The 17,101-nt window shown below is 49.5% G+C and overlaps 1 protein-coding gene across 3 annotated transcripts in view; it reads left to right on the top strand.

Moving 5' to 3' along the window:
• NCOA5 (nuclear receptor coactivator 5) overlaps positions 1-16,855 on the top strand; it is a 30,423-nt gene extending 13,568 nt beyond the window's left edge. The window contains exons 1-9 of one of the 3 annotated variants that reach the window (XM_019509911.1): positions 905-1,575; positions 2,093-2,200; positions 7,833-7,899; positions 11,132-11,500; positions 11,760-11,875; positions 12,116-12,242; positions 14,087-14,286; positions 15,330-15,653; positions 16,028-16,855. In XM_019509911.1, coding sequence (XP_019365456.1) covers positions 1,413-1,575; positions 2,093-2,200; positions 7,833-7,899; positions 11,132-11,500; positions 11,760-11,875; positions 12,116-12,242; positions 14,087-14,286; positions 15,330-15,653; positions 16,028-16,632 — 2,079 coding nt within the window. In that variant the 5' untranslated portion in view covers positions 905-1,412 and the 3' untranslated portion in view covers positions 16,633-16,855. Of the gene's footprint in view, positions 1-904; positions 1,576-2,092; positions 2,201-7,832; positions 7,900-11,131; positions 11,501-11,759; positions 11,876-12,115; positions 12,243-14,086; positions 14,287-15,329; positions 15,654-16,027 lie in introns of those variants that run through there. The other 2 variants (XM_019509913.1, XM_019509914.1) reach the window with 2 other exon arrangements.
• Positions 16,856-17,101: the final 246 nt, after the last annotated feature.

Below are 17,101 nucleotides of genomic sequence, written 5' to 3' on the forward strand. Positions count from 1 at the left end.
GGGCGCGGCCGTGGTGCCGCCTCCCGCGGGTGCCGCTGCCGTTGTCGCCGTGGGGCGAGGCGGAGTAGAAGGGGCCGCGGGCGGGGAGGGCTCGTGTGAACGGCGGCGGGATCCGGGGGGTGTTGTCTCGCTTGTCCCGAGCACCCTGACGCACGTCCGTTGTGTGAGCAGGTCCCCAGGCCCAGCATGGCTGTAGTGGTGTGGAGCGTGGCCGTAGCCTCTGGAGATGGGGCTGCCCTGGGGGTGCGCAGCTCCATAGTGCAGACTAGCCCCTGTCGGGGCACCACCTCAATGGGGCAAACCTCCAGATCTGCGGGAGGGGGGCCGCCGGCAGGCCCTGCTATACCCTTTGGGTGGAGCAGGGGTGAGTGACGGCGGGTCCCAGGGGCCGCACGCACTTTGCTTTCTCCTGGGCCATTGTCCTCGTTCGCTCCAGGACCGCGAGGAGGTCTTGTTACTTTTGCCTTGTTAGACCTGTAAGATGGCTTCTTCCTCTCTGCTTGTTGCTGCCTTTTCTCACATACAGCGCACGCTTTTTCCCTCTGAAAGGAGCTGTGCGTGAAGCTGGGAAGCTGTTGTCTTGGCTGGGAAAGGAGCGCTCCTGCACACCATGCCAGCTGCACACAAGTCTTGTGCTTACCTGTAGCTATTGGCAAAGCACCGCAGGCTGTGCCCAAAATGGCAAGCGACCAGCTGGCAGTGTCTTGAGGAGGCGTGTGACATGGGAGATGCTGTGCCCTGCAAAGGGCTGGGGCCTAACCCCAGGTGACAGAGTACGTCCTCCTGGAAACGGAGAGCGTCCAGGAAGTGTGGTACCAGGAACACCCTGTGTGGCAGACTCTCTCCTGCACTGGCACTTCCTGGATACTCAGTGTTCCCAGGAGGGCTTGCTCTGTGACCCGCAACCGGCCACGGCTTGAGGAAAATCTCGTTTTTCTATATTTTGCCTTCCCAAAGCAAGATGTGTTACTGGGGGTGTGTTGTATGTGAGGAAACGTGATACTCGCTCCAGCATTATAAACCAAGGAGCTCCAAGTACTTGTGTGTGGTACAATGATGGGCACTAGTAAACAGCCTAAGATCACAATGCCTGTATCTAGAATTAGAATTAAACTCATCAAAGCATACCTTGAAATTACCAAGCACAGATTTAAAGTAAAATCAGGTTGATGCTTTTCATTCAGCAAGACAGGAAGGTCAAACCCAGCAGCGAAATATCTGCCAAGTTTCCACATTCTTAATAAGGATTTCTCTGGAACGAAGCTTGCATCAAACAGATCCAGGTGGCTTCTAGTCTGCAAGTGTGTTGCGTCGAACCGCGTTCCAACTGAATTGTAATGGTTGTGGGTGTGAAATGATATGCATGGCCATTCTTCTTTTTTGTGAAGAGTTGCATTTGGAACCAAAGCAAAATGGCTCGAGGACGCAAGAGCAATAGCATCAATCAGAGTGACTTCACTAACAGCACCAATCCGCAGGATTTAGAGAGAAGACTTTTTGTCGGCAATTTGCCTACAGACCACATGACCCGGGAAGAAATGGAAGAGATATTTTCAAAATATGGCAAAATCAGGGGTTAGTATTTTATTTTATGCCTTTTAATGGCTGGGAAGTTAGAAACCTAATGTTCATGCTTATCAAAATGTCCTCTGGTCATTTCTTTTTTTAATATAAATAAATAATCCCCAAATAATTAATGATGGCTTTCCTTATCTGCATTTTCTTTGAATGCTAAGTTTCTTTGGTAAAACTGAAGCCTAAGGCATGTTAGACTGTCCTGTGATATTCTCTATTTTATCTTTTGTGATTTGAGGTATAATACTATACCATCCAAGTCTGTTCTTTATTTTTATCTTAATTGGCTCTTGGTCACTGTCCAGCTGAAGAAGCTGACCTGCTTTATGACCTTTTACAGCTGCATACAGTTTTTCCTTTTTCACATTTTGTAAACTCTGGCCTCTATTTAATGTGTGTGTGGGATAGATATCCTTTCTATTTTCTGGGCCTGGCCTGGTGGGGTTTGTCATGGCCTGGGTGTTGTAGCGCTGTCCCCTACTTGTAACTGGTCTTGCACTGCTGTTAATTTTTCCAGCCCTCAGCATGTTCCATGGCTATGGGTTCGTGCAGTATGACCGTCTAGAAGACGTCCAGGCCGCTCTGGACGGTGAGAAGGGCCGCCTTTTTAAAGGGTATAGATTAGGTAAGGAAAACTGCTACATGCTCTTCTCCTGACCCCAGCATGCATTCCAGTAGAAACATGGGGCTTTATCTTTAAAGCTTGGTGGAAGGACCATTGTGTGAAACCTGCTTAGCATTAGTTTAAAAAAAAACCCCCAACTTTCTAGGCATTGTATTTCTGCGAGATCTTTCTTCCAGTCTTGCCTGATATGGCAGTTATAGTGCTTTCTCCTTGTTACCTTGGTGTTTCTTCAAACTGGTTTGGTTGTGTTAGTATTTAATATTTACCAACACAACAATGACTGCAAAAAACAAACAAACAAACAAAAAAACCCCCAACCCTCTTACCTGGTATTTCATGGAATTTCTTTATAAAATCCCTGGTAATTCAGTATCTGCCCTCATCTGGAAGTTAGTGGTTGCTTACATGAAAATGATCACACAAAGCATGTATATAAAGTTTTGGCCTGCAGTTAAGTATGTACATACATGCAAGGTGCTTTAAAGAAAACTGGTTTCACAGAGCTGAAAACAGCTGAGCCAAATCAGCTGGAAGGAAGATATTAGCCAGAAGGATGAATAAAATGGAAGCTAATTAGGAGCTGTATGCTAAATGTCCAGACAACCATAATTGCAAAAGGCTATGCATCTGACTTAGTAAGGGTATAGAAATAGTAATTAAAATAGAAGATGGAAGAAGTGGGTGGTGATGGTAAAAATAAATAAATAAAAAGTTTAAAGATAGAAATGTTTTAAGTTTGATAAGGAAAGCAAAAGGGCACAAGGAGAAATCTGTAGCCAACAGAATTAAGAGTAATAAAAATTAAAAAAACAAAACAAAATGGGGGGGGGGGAACCGACCAAAAAAAAAAAAAAAACCCCCCAAAACACAAACTCTAACAATGACTATTGTTTCAATACCAGATGGAAATGGAACAATTGTCAATGATAATGCATAAAAGCTTTCTCACTGTTCAGTGAATATTTGCTCTGTACTTAAAGCTAAATGATGTATTTTTATCACAATGATAACATATTTTCCATTCTACTACTATGGAAGAGAATGTTAAAAAGCAGTTGCTAAAATTGGATACGTTAATCCTTAGGCCTGTATAACCTGTGTCTCAGAGGTTTAAGAGCTAGGAGTTCTTTTTCATTAATTCATCATCATCAATCAAAGTACAGAGAAGGGCCAGAAAGATAGGAAATTGGCTGAGAGTGTTGGGACTCTTCAGCTTGGAAAAGAAGTGATTGGGAGATTTTTATGGGAAAGGTCTGTAAAATAATGAATGACTTGAACAGGCTAATAGGGAACTGTTTTCTACTTTCTTATAACAGAAGAGTTAAAGGGCACTTGAAATTAGCAGGCAGCAAGCAAAACAAGTTATGTTTTTATGGAATTAAAAGTAATATAGGAATCTGGTTGCTACAGGGCATTGTGGAAGCTAATAGTATAACCAGGTTCAAAAAGGAGTTACCAACTTTTATGACAAGTTGGTCCATTGGTGGCTAGTAAATAGGAGTGTCAGGGATTGTAACTTCAGGCTCACAACATTCCCAAATCTGTGAGTGCTGGTGACTGGCAAGGAATGACGGGGTATGAATCACTCTACCCATGCCTCGTTTCGTATATGCTTCCTTGGAAGTATCTGCTGCTTGCCACTGTTGAAGACTGGTCTAGGTGGAACTCTGGTCTGGCTAGCTTGGGGGCCAGCAGCCCCTGTCAGGATAGAGGCTGGAACAGCCTGGATCCAGTCTGACCCAAGCTGCAGGGCTTTGGCCGTGCATCAGCTAGGGTGGGGTAGGGGCTCCCTGCACCCCTGCCGAAGCCATGCACCTGGGAGCTGCACTTGCACCACAGCTCTCCTCTCAACTCCCCAGCTGCAGTATGAGCACAGCTTCCAGCTGGGGGAGAACAATAGCAGTGTGGGAAAACTGTCAGCTTCCCAGCCCCAGTGCAGCTACCCTCCATCTGGGATCTGTGTCCATGTAACCACTGCTTTCTCCCAGACCCGCTGCTCCCCAGCTGTGGTGCGAGTGCAGCTTCCCCCCAGAAGGGTTCCGTGCTGCACTTGCAGGCCCCATGTTGTCAGCCCCTGAGCTAGCTGGTATGGCAGTTCTCATTAAACAATATCAGCATTAAGAAAATAGCATAGTCTTGGAAAATGGAGGAAGCTCCAGAGGTCAGAATGAATGCTGAAAATTGCACTGATATTTAAAAAGGTTAAGGGGGGTGACCTGAGTAATATAGGATTGCCAGCCTGACATTGATCCAGGCAGAATAATGAAGTGGCTGATAGAGGACTCTATTAATAAATAATCAAAAGAGGTTGAGGTAATTAACACTAGTCAGATGGGTTCAGGAAGAACCGCTCTTGTCACGCTAACTTGGAACCTCACAAAAATCACAAGGTTTGGGTGTAAAGACAAGGGTGCTTACGTAACAGCCTCTAGGAATCTGTCAGACTTGAATGTGTCCATGCTTGTTTTATATCTTCAGTGGATTAAAAACTGGCTAATGGGTCTCTTGTTGCGACTGCTTGTGGGGATTGTCATTGAGTGGGTCTTTTTTTTTTTTTAATGGGGTCCCATGCACATCCATTTCCAGGTATACCTTAGTTAATATTTTTGTCATGACATGGTGGACTATAAAATGATTACAGACACTAGGCAAGAATGCAGTGAACTGGGGAATGGAGAGAGCAGGTCACCTGGTGCTGATTTGGATTGCTTGGTAATCTAGATGCAAACAGAAATAGGTGCCTGTTTAATTTTACTGTCAGGTCACCTAGGGGTAAAGAATAGAGACCATGTTGATAGAGTGAAGGCTGCCCCCAGGGAAGTGGCAACTCAAGTTGGCAGGGGCAGATCAGCTGAGCTGAGCCCAGCCTAATGCCATGACCCAAAAAGCACGTGTTGTCCCTAGATCTGCTAGCAGGAAGGGGCTTCAGTAGGAGCAGGGGGATGATACTACCTCTGGGCTTGGGTCTTGTGTGGCCGCCACTGGAATCCCATGTCCGTTTTTGGCGCCCATGGTTCAAGAAGGATTTTGTAATTGGCCAGCATTTGGGAAGAGCCACCAGAAGGATTAAAGGATTGGGGAACATGTCTGAAGTGTGGTGACAGAAAGGGGACTACAGTCTAGCAGACAAGACCAGGGCTGGAACTTGAAGCTGGACAAATTGGGGTTGGACATGAGTAAGTAACAGGGCAGTTTACCAAGGGCTGTGCTGGAGTCTCCATCACTAGCAACTTTAAAATCAAGATTGGATTACTTCCTTGTAAAAGATCTGCTGTAGTTCACTGCAATTGCATTAGCCTTGAGGTAGGAATTAATTCGAGGAAATCTTACAACTTGTGCTATTCAAGAGATTGGACTGACTGATAACAAAATGTCCATTCTGGCCTTAATCTATGAAAATTCTTCAAGATGAAAGTTTTGTTTTTTTTCCTGAAAATTGTCTTGTAAATATGAATCTGTAAATGCTGCTGGCACTAAATAAAATGTTGTTGAAAATCCTTCAATTTGCAGAAGAGAAGAATCCTTGTGAAGGGTGCTTCTTTCAGTAGACTTTTTGTTCAAATTTATGTATAGTTGAATTTCATTTTTGTAATGATCCATGGGATTGATTGTGGCACTATAATCTAGATTTCCGTAGTAACATCTTGAAATAAAAAAACAAAACAAAAAACCAAACACTAAACAAAAGCAGCAGATAGTGCTTTTCTGTAAGGGGGGCCTGGTAATGTTATGTTGCACTGGAGTTCTTAACTCCATTTTTGCACTGCACTAGACCTCTGCCACAAATGCACTGACACCCTTTTCTGTCCCTGCCAAATAGATCTGTTTGAAGAGTAAACGCCCCATGTATATAACAGTAAATAGAATAATAGAGTTGGAAGGAACCTCACAAGTGGTTTAGTTGAGGGATATCGAATGTATGGCCTGCAGACTGGATCTGGCCCATGGGTGTGGATCTATCCTTCCTGTGTGGCTTCTTGTGGGCTGGATTTTGCCTGTGGGACTTGTTGCCACAGCAGTGTTCATTCCTGTAGAAATGTGCCATTTCAGCACTGCTCTAGAACCCATGGAACTAATTCCAGTCGCCTCCCCACACCCATTTCCTGCTGGCCAAAATTGGGGTTTTCAGTCACTCTTGGAAATTCAAATTGGGAGCCAGAAAGAGGCCCGGGGGAGCAAGCAGCTGTGGTGTTAACTCCCTGGGTTCGGAAGCCAGCGCTGTAACAGGTGTGACAGCCGCGGAGACCAGCACCACCACTGCTCACGGGTCAGCCAGCCCACGGGAAGCTTCACGGTCTGGTTTCGGCCTGCAGGGCTCACCACATTGGACAGCCCTGGCTTCATTCATCCTCTGGCATAAATTCAGAATTTGCTCTCCTGAAGTACAGTAGGAAGCTGTCGTGCTTACAGACACCTGTCCATTCCTTCCTCCAGGGAGGCTGTCTGTCTGTAATGAACAGTCCCACAATTCTGGTGCCCGCTTGTTTCTTAGGTTACTGTTGTCTGTTGCTCAAGTGTTTGCTTCTATTTGGCGATGAAAGAAAAGACACAGCCAATTCTTTCCCGGCTTAAAGCAAGAATGAAGATAAAAGCCAGCATCTTTCTTCTAATGATAACTGTAAAATTCACTCAGGAAAGGCTGAATTGCAAGAGAATAGAAAGCTCTAAATTAAGCAAATAGATGCTGATAATTATACTGTTAACAAACCGCTGATACGTTCCAGCTCTTGGGTGATTCTTCCCAGGTTCTCAGCCTGAGCACAAAACTCTCCTGAGCCATTTCTATGGAGCAGTTAATATGCTTGTCTCCACTCAAGCAGATAACAGCCTTACTTATCTGCCTCGGACATTTTCATGGTTTTTGCTGAAGACCAATATCACCAGTAGTCTGGGCTGAATTTGTACTCTCGGCGACTACACTATGGTGATCCACTCTTCCCTCTCCTCTGTGCTCACTGAAAGCTTCAAGGGACATTTTGATGCAGTTAATCACAGTAGCGCTTTTCATATTCCTGCTCTGTTGTGTTTGTTTGCATTTCATCGACCTGAGAGTGTTTTGCTTGCATGAGGTTGACTTTGCAGGGTAGCTTTTTGCTTCAGGAGCCTTGATTCTTCTTTCTGAGTGCTGGTGTTTGAGCAAATATTCTTCTGGAAGCAAAACAATTTGGTTTTGAGAGACTTGGGTTCTTTTCCAGAAGTCAAGAAGCATAGTCCATCAGCAGGGCTAGCTCTGGATTTTTAACTCAAATGTACTGGCCAACAGCTTTCCATTTGCAAAGAGCTGTTTGACGACTCCTGGAGTCGGTGAGCTACGTCCAATTGGCCCATAGACTGTAGGAGAAGGGTATTCTTATGAGACGAGTAGAGTGGGCATGGGTCTAAACACAATAAAAGCATAGAGTTTTAAATAAATTGTGCACTGTCTTTAGTGGGAAACGGGAGAAGTCTATCACCAGTCATTGCATTGTACCATCTTAATCTAATAAAAAGTGTCAAAGTGACAATGTCTCTTTGCTGAATGGATTTTCTTGCCCCATCTGGTTGCTTGAATTTGTTGCCTTCATTTGAAATGTGCTGATGATCTTTTTTTTGTTCCGTAGCATTGAACAGATGGGTTGATTATTCTTTTCAGATATTAATAAAGCAGCGGAAAGAAGAAATATGAATAAGGCTTCATCAAGGTCCAGCCCAGGACGAAGGTAAAGTACCTGGAAGCAGTGAGTTATACTAGGAAGGTCAAGTTTTAGGGCGTGAGCCCACCTTCCTCTGCTAAATTTCTTTCTTTCTTCCCTCACCACCGTCTCCACAGCCAATGGAGACATTTGAGTGAGCAGTCGGGACATGGCCACTCGTTCCACAGGTGAAGGGCCTTGCTGGTCCTTGTTCTTCCTGCTGTGGCTACAGCCGAGTGCTGCTTTGCAGCATGAGGTTGTATGAGGTTGGTGGGGAAGGATAAACTGCTGTTTGTTCCTGACGGCAAGTGTCAGGGAAGCCAAGGCATCTGTAGAGAGTGCCATGGTGTAGCCTTCTCCATACTGTGCTGCAGAATACCAGCACTTGACATCTGATCTCGAAGGCTTCCAGTGCTGCTATGAGACTGGAAATGAGCCTGCAAGCAAAGCACACTGCAGGGAGCCAACTTCCCTGTGCTACACCACCCTGCTCGGCATGGACATCTAGTTCTGGATCATGGGGCTGCATCCCCTCTGTACAGTTATACAGTGGATGCTGGGCATCTGCATACTTCACCCACACATCCCTGCCCCAGTAGACTCAACACATGCAGCCTCTGCGTGTTCCTGTGTCTGGCCAGTCGCACAGCAGGCGAAGAGTCCTGCACCCAGTCCACAGTACACCATGAAGTGTGAATGGACACCCAAGGTTCCAGTCTGGCACACAACATGTAGCTTCTCCGGTGATACCACCGAGATGATCTGTGCGGAGGGAGGGGTGGTAATATTACTGCAGAGAATTCAGTCTCACGCGTCCATTTTTCATAGCTACTTTTCAAATTCCCTCTTGTCTGAGGGCAGATAAAGACCATACCCCTGGACACCCAGCACAGGGCTCCTTGCAGGCAAGGTACTGTGAGTACTTCTGTGAGGGGTCAAGTATATGTGAAACAAACATCCTCATCTGAGCTGTCTGCCTGCTGTGACATCCAGATGTACCAGAGCAAGCTGCCAAAAGGTGGTGGATGCCATGTGCTGTTAGCTAGAGACCTTGGGCAGACACTTCCCTGTGCCTCCTGCTAGGAGTAGAAGACATGCAATTTACAGCACAACTTGGGGACAGATGCATGGTATCTGTTGCACTTAACCTGCCGAGTGCAAGCAGACTTGCAGGGGTCAGATGCCCTTGGCATTGGGCCTGGGTGGTGCTGCAGGAGCGCAAGCGATGAGGGCTGGATGCCGTGGGCATTGGGCCCAGGGAGAGCCACACAGGCGCAAGCGTGGGAGTCCAGATACTGCAGGTATCAGCTCTGGCCCCTGGTGGTACTGTGGAGCGCAAGCGTGCGGGCAGCAGGGAAGGGAGCAGATGCTGTGGGCCTCAGGCCTGGGCAACATTTGGGGGAGCGCAAACGGGTGGATGCCACAGGCCTTGGGGCTGAGCAGTGCTGTGGGAGCTCTAGCCAGGAGGGGGGGTGGGGGCAGACAGTGCTGCATGCATTTGCGCTGTACAGGGCAAGCGGGCCTGGTGGACCCCTGTGAACGATGGATGTGTACGGCCCATATGCTTGTGTGTCTTGTCCAGGTAAGCACGGCTGGAATGAATACTTCACAGTGTACAATGTACTGAGACTGCAGCTGTGGCACTTGAATTGTATACTTGCCACTGACTCGTAGTAAGATGGCATGCTGTATCTCTCTGGGAGTATACAGTGAAGTCCAGATGGGTGCAATAAGTGCCGTGTTTTCTGCGGCTGTCATGTGGGGGAACATCATCTTCATCATGTCCCCTCTGGTTACACTTGGGTGAACGGGGATGCCTAGGAAGATTACTCGATGTCCTATGCAGATACCACATCTCGTACCGTAGGTCCTGGAGAGACCTTGTGTCCCTGGTACAAGTGCACTTTAATCACCAAAAAGACTTCTGCATGCACAGACAAGACTTGCTCTTTACAAGTTGCACACTGTCTGGGTTGTGAACACAGCATAGGATGTGCTGTGCAGCCCTCAGGTGTATGTGGATGTCTGAGCCATCCTAGTTTGTACACCTTCACATTTACTGTTCAGAGAAGAGGGTCCTAGGAGAGCTTGAGTTTGGGAACCAATCAACTGATATCAGAGCCTGGCTCTGGCTGGTGACTCTCAGAGCTTGCTCTCCCCTTGATTCTTAAGCGAAGCTGTCAGCGGTGCAGAATTCATCTAATAAAGGGAGGTGCCTTCTTCCTTCTTTGGAGGTGCCTCCATGCATCTTCCAGAATAGGCTAGTTGGCAAGGGGCACTTAGTAGCCTGGCCAGTATTGAAAGGAAGCTGTATTGAAATCAACTGAGTATTTCTTTCTATCATTTGGAAGTATTCTCCAGATGGTAGCCACATGAGGAGGATACTTTATCTTGAAGCACAGTGCTCCCATTCCCAAAGTGCTTATGCATTTGTGATTCAGAATAGATTGAAAGTCATCTTTGCTGAGCAAAACCAGCTGGGATTTGGAAAAGGGCTTAGTATTTTGGAAAAGAAGGCATGTAATCTTGCACCTCCCTGCCTCTGCTTCTGCCTGAGTCTGGTATGCAGGCTTGATATAATCAAAAGCCTGGTGAGAGAGGTCATACAGGTACCTGTTCCTGCTGGCAATGCAGAGCTGGATAAGTTAGTCCTGTCCTGATCGGAGGCATCCTGCAGTCCAGTGTCAAGACGCAACAGTGGCTGGCACTGGTCTCTAGTAACTCCACAGAACCAGTCATGAGAAGGAGCCTGCTGTTTCTGTGAACACAACACGCTCTTCTGAGAAGAATTCCATTACCAGTGTTCTGCTGACCCTTTTTCTAAGTGATAGGTTGAACGGCTGGTCCCTCTGACTCTGCGAACTGTGCATCCTTGGGGATGTGGGGACATGGCACCCTAAGCCTTTTGTAACCATACTCCTCAAAACAAACACTGCGTGTGAAAGTCTCTCGCGGTCTTTGAGGCTGTGCAGCGATGCCTTTCTTTCTGGCTGTTGCTCTCTTGTTCCCCATATGCACTGCACTCTTAGGGGTGGTTCAGAGTGCATTCTCTGGACCTTGCTGGTCTGTGCAAGACACGTGGATAAAGGAGCCTTTTCAGATGACTTGATCACCACCCATTTGGACATTTCTAGGTATGGTTATTTTGCTGGGGGATGAATAAACTTTCTCCCCCTCTTAGGCACTGCAGGTAAGAGGTCTAGGCTTGTTGATGTTCACCTGACTTTCCATTAATGGGTTTTCCTGGTACCTTCCCCAGGGAGCCATATGTGTATGGAGATGGCCGGGATGGAAGACGCGATCGGTCCCCTCTTCGAGGGAGCCCCCGAAGAGAGCCAAGGGATAGCAGGGATGGTAGAAACGGCCGAGATTCCAGGGATGCGCGCGAGATTCGTGGGCGAGACATGCGTGACTCCAGAGATGCCAGAGACCACAGAGACCCCCGGGACATGAGGGACCCTCGCGACTTCCGGGACATGAGGGACCCTCGCGACTTCCGGGACCCCCGAGATGTGAGGGACCCTCGCGAATTCCGGGACCCCCGAGATGTGAGGGACCCTCGCGACTTCCGGGACCCTATGTATGATCGCTACCGAGATGTGCGGGAGCCCCGGGAACCCGTGTACAGGTACCTCGCCGCCAGGCTGTGCTGGCCAAGCTAGTGGAGCATAAGGCTGCCTTTGTGATTGTGGGGGCAGGGAGGTAGTGGATTGTCAAGCTGTTTGGAAGATGTGGTACCTGCTTGGTAATATGGGGAAGGAGAGGTAGGTCCATACTAGGGGTTGGAAGGTTAGTGTGCAGCATGCTGGAGAAGTTGGTGTGCTGCCTATGGGGTTATGCTTGTGCATGGGACCCCTCATTTCTGGCTGTGAATGGCTTGCTTGCAGGAGAGAGGAATCGTATGACCGCTACACTCGCATGGAAGACTACTACCGGAAGAAGGATGACTCTTGCTATGACCGTTACAGAGACGACTTTGACAGACCCCCCTTGAGTTCAGAAGGTCAGTGCCCCAAGGAAAAGCACATCAGCCAATTTGGCATTCTCATGCGCAGGTTGCCCCACTTGGAGGAGGTGGGAGGTTGCATTCAGCTGTGAAATGAACTGAGGGGTACTGCTAACCTGTATCCAACGCAGTAGAACCTCTGGCGTTGCAGGCTGCTGGAGTAGGTGGACTGCGTGTAGCAGAGGCCCGAGTGGGTAGAGGGGCAGTGTTCCTTCCATTTCCGTGGCTTCCTTTCAGAGCGACTGAAACGTGAGGAGCGCCGCAGGGAGGAGCTGTACCGCCAGTATTACGAGGAAATCAAGCGGCGCTTTGAAGCAGAGAGGCCTGTGGACTGTTCTGTCATAGTGGTCAATAAGCAGACAAAGTAAGGAGCTATTTGGCATGATCAGCTGGATGCTGTGTGTCTGGAATAAAAAGGAGAGCAGGTTTTCAGAGCAGCTTGCCTTGCACCTTCTTGAATGGAGAGAGGCTTTGAGTAGTGAGAGTTTTTCCTTTACTGCTTTGACAGAAAACACTTGCAGTATTGTGACCTTTTAAATTTGACTTGTTTCCCTCCTTTCCCTCTTACTATACCAGCGTGAAATGTCATTCATACAGAGCTAGCTGCAGTAGTCATTACTTGTTGTTCTGTCCATTCATTAACTTATTCATTATTGATTAAGGAATGGGGCTACCACGCATCAAGAAGGTGCCCATTAAGTAGATTAGGAGCTAGTCAACCTGATGTGCATCTAATAGCAGCTGTTGACAGGGAATCCTCACCAATGGTGGATATGTCTAGTGATGTTCTGCAAGGATCTGTGTGCAGTCTCGCGCTATGTAACACATTTATTAATGGCCCTGGACACGAGTTAAAAAATATCACAGATGAAAAAATCTGTGAATGGTGTGAAGACAGGGAGGAGGGCAAATGATGAGGACAAGGCACTGGTGCAGTTCCCTGGAGGCCCCTTCCAGTACAATGTGTGCAGGTCATGGATCTGGGAATGAAAGGGGTTGGGCACATCTCCAGAGCAGGGTGCTTGATCCATGACTTCCCAGGACCTGAGAGAGAGGGTTGTAATGGAAAGGCAGCTTAGCAGAGGTTCCCTGTGCATCACCTTGGCCAAAAAGGCAAATGTTGGCTTTGCTTGTATGGATGGCCAGGAAACAGGGAGGCAGTTTTCCCTCAACACAGCCCTGATGAGATCGGTGCCAGTGCTGCACCTGTGTGCACCGTGAAAGGATGTTGAAGAACAGCATATTGGAAGAAAGCCACAAAAGTGGTTTGGGAACCAGAAAAAAATGCTTGATTGAGAGCCTTCAGCTCAGCCCATTCGGCTCATCAGAGAGCCCAGAGTCGCTTAATTGCAGTCTGTGTGCACCTTCCCAGGGTACGACTCAGAGTGCTGAAAGGTGCAGCAACAGCCAGCATCTGGAAGCTGAAGCCAGACCTGATTTGAGATAAGGCATGTCCTTAGATGGGAGCAATTAACCCTTTGAGTAGGCTCTCAAAGAAAACAGTGGGTTCACCAACCCTGGGCGCCTGCCTGGAGGATGCTTACATCAAGTGTAAGCTGTTGGGCTCAGTGCAGGGGGCATGCAGTGGAGTGGTGTTACCTAGGATGGCAGAGTGTGTGATCCCATGGTACCTCTTGGTCATAACAGACACGACTCTTGAGGGCTGAAGGTAATGGGGAATCTGGGTTCTGAGATGTGGATGACGGCTTCTCTAGGAGTATTGAAACATGGCTTTATTATAATTTGGCTTTGTAGCCATGTCCAGATTACTGTAAATACAAAGAACAGGCCACATTGACATCAACAGCTGTCAGCAGGTCTCAGATTCCTGTTGGCCGGGTACTGAGTATAGCTGTAGCCCTGCCTGTTTTTGTGGAGGCTGTTATTTCTGCCTTAAGTGACCAAAGCTCCACCTGCTTCAGTTGAACTAGTTATCTGAACATGTTGGAGCTCATGCGGATGCTGGTGTTGGCTAAGCTGAAGTTAGTTCTGAATAGATTCCAGCTAAACAAAAACAAACGGGGCTTCACACCAGAACAGCTATTCACACAGGCATTTGTCATTTTAACTAGCTGGTTCAGAACCCCCTTCCGTTCCACTGGAGCTGCCTAGCCATGTAGACAGACCATTAAAGAAATGAAGGCAGAGGTGTGGGCACAGTGTGCCAGGGTATCTGTGCATTACCTGGGCTGCTTTCCCTTTGTGCAGGGAGTATGCGGAGTCAGTAGGACGGAAGGTGCGGGACCTGGGCATGGTGGTGGACCTGATTTTCCTCAACACTGAGATGTCTCTGTCTCAAGCCCTGGAGGACGTGAGCCGAGGCGGCTCTCCCTTCGCCATTGTCATCACCCAGCAGCACCAAGTTCACCGCTCCTGCACTGTCAACATCATGTTTGGCACACCCCAAGGTACTGGGTCTCAGGGGGACAGGGTGCCATGCAGTCACTGCTGGCACGGGTTGTGCTGAAGGGCTGGAAGAGCTGCTGCACTGATTGTTCTGTCAGGCAGAAGTGCACAGAGCAGAACACATGTGGCTGCATGTTGAGGGGAAGGGGAGCAGGGCTCAGCAGCCTAAGCAGATTATTTATTCAGTGTAAGCACAACCCTGCCAATTAAAGGCTTGAGGCAGCTTACAGTAGAGAGCACAGTAACTTAGAGAAACAGTATAACTTTCATGAGTCATCAGAGCTTTAAAATCACCTGTAGAACACCTCACCATGGTATCCCTGCCTAGCTCTGCCTGCTGAAGGGCATGCTCAGATACGGTCTTGCAGCACTTCCAAAAGCTGCCCTTGTCCCAGCTCTGGCAAACCTCAGGGCGAGGGAGTTGAGCGGCTACTACTGTGAATGACCTCCCTTTGCATTCACCTGGCAGGCTTGGCTCATACCATGGGGCTTGCAGGAGGTTGCGCTGGGCTGACCTTCAGAATTACGGTGGGGTGTGAAACACAGGTCCTTTAGGTAGGCAGGGCCTAGGCCTCATACCTTCTGCACATTAGATTAGGGAGCCCTTACTGACCTGTTCGGACTCTATATGTGCCCCAGGAAGACTGATGGCAGACAAGGAGGGGTGGTTGGGTTGTGCCCTTGGTTGGCAATGTACAAAAGAACCCAGAAGCTTTTCTCTGCTTGTTGCTCTGCTGCTCAGAGCACAGTGCCAAAACTCAAGGAGTTCCTTGCTGTGAAGGCTTCTGGAAGGAAAGAGAATCCTGTTGTTGTGCTTTGTGGCTGGGGCCATTCAGGAACTGTGGCAGCTGAGGCATGACTCCAGGACTGAGCAGTGGATTCACAAGCTGGGAGGAGCTGCCACCTGTTCGGTCAGGAGTCTGAGGAAATGATGCAAGTCCGGGCTGGAGCAGTGACGGGTGTCAAGCAGTTTGATCAGATTAGCTGGCCTGGGCCTGGAGCAGAGCACCTGGTGTCTTAGCTGCTCCCTTCTTTCCTTGTATAGAACACCGCAACATGCCCCAAGCTGATGCCATGGTGCTGGTGGCAAGGAACTACGAGCGCTACAAGACAGAGTCACGGGAGAAGGAGCGTGAAGAAATAGCCCGGCAGGCTGCCAAGATGGCGGACGAGGCGATTCTGCAGGAGCGTGAGCGGCCACCTCCCGTGGAGGAGGGGGCACGAGGGGGGCACCCCCCTGGGATCCAGGTGCTCCTGAACCTGCTGGCAGACAACCGCTACCTGACTGCCGAAGAGACCGACAAGGTCATCAATTACCTGCGAGACCGGAAGGAGAGGCTGCTCCGGGGGAGCTCTGACCCTTTGCAGGGTGAGTTCCCTGGCTGGAGGCAGCAGTGGCTGACCCTTCAGGCTGGGGCAAAGGAACATGGGCCCAGGGGGCTGCTTTGGGGCCATGGTGGGGAGGTGTAGATTTGTAACTTGGGCTCTGGCTGCCACCTGTGGAGTTCTAACAATCTGGGGAAGGGCCTTGCCCCAGGGCTTGCAGGGACAGGCTATGATTTGGTCTGGTTGGGGTGTTGTGCCTGGAGGTGGTTCTGTCCACAACCTGCACCAGGGCATGGTCTCCCTCCTGCGGTGGGTAGCAATTGGCTTGTGTGACTTGGGGATTCACCTGCGGGGCTGTTCTCCAGTGCTGGCACAGCCGGGTCTGTGGAGCACTAACCCTCTTCTCTCACTCTCCAGCTCCTCTGTCAAGACAGTCCCTTGGGGCCCCTTCGGGATCCTCTCTGGCTGGCCAGTCCAGCCACCCCAGCTCCCAAGCCCATCAGAGCACCCCAGCCCTTGCTTCTGCCAGCTCTGCTCCAGCGTCCTCTGCGAACCCCCAGCAGGAGCTGCAGGCAAAGATCCTCAGTCTCTTCAATAGTGGGGCGGCAGCAGCAGCCGCAGCAGCAGTGGTCAATAGCAGCTCTGTGGTGCCCCCGGCGGCCTCGGGCGGTCCTCAGAACCCGAACTTAAACCAGTCCCAGCAGAGAATGCAGACCCCGGGCAGCCAGCTCCCTTCGCTCGCCGCTGCTGCCAGGAATGCAGGCCCGCGGCCTGGAGCGCCACAGCAGGGCCCTGCACTCTACGGGCAGCACCAGAATCGTCTGCCAGCCCCAAGCAACGTGGCGGCCCAAAGGCCAGTGTCTTCTGGCATCAACTTCGACAACCCCAGCGTGCAGAAAGCCTTGGACACCCTCATCCAGAGTGGTCCTGCGCTCTCCCATCTGGTGAGCCAGACGGTGGCCCAGGGGCGGGCGGGGGCCCCAGCCCAGCAACCCATGGGCTCCTACCAGCGGCACTACTGAAGCTGAGCTGGAGCCCCCCCTTCCCCCCTCCCCCTGCATTGCCATACTCCTAGTTGTTTGAAGAGTCTCTTCCTGCCCCTGATGCGGGCCCATGTCCTGGCACATGCATGTCCTCTCTGCTGTGGGGAGCTCACACCAGCACCCTGGCTGCTGAGAGCTGCTGGTGCTGCCTTTGCTCTCCTTTCTTCTCTTCTCTTTGGCTCGGTTGGGTGCATCTCCAGAGTGAAAAATGAGCTTGGAGCTGCTCTGGGTCACTGACTCTTGTTCCAGCTGGAAGCTGTTCTGGTGGCAGCGTATCTGCCCCTCCCCAATGCTGGCATGGCGTGTGCACCCCACATGCTCTGCCTAGCTTTGGGGTCAGTTTTGGGTATGCGGTTTGGGATAAGTCTTTGAGGGACGTGGACAAGGGGGAGGGTGCAGTGTGTGGCCTGGGTTTTTGTGGGCTGCTTTGCTGGTCCCTGATAAGTCT

This window comes from Gavialis gangeticus, unplaced genomic scaffold (assembly GCF_001723915.1).
Source record: "Gavialis gangeticus isolate Ggan-Ray unplaced genomic scaffold, GavGan_comp1, whole genome shotgun sequence".
Lineage (NCBI taxonomy): Eukaryota > Metazoa > Chordata > Crocodylia > Gavialidae > Gavialis > Gavialis gangeticus.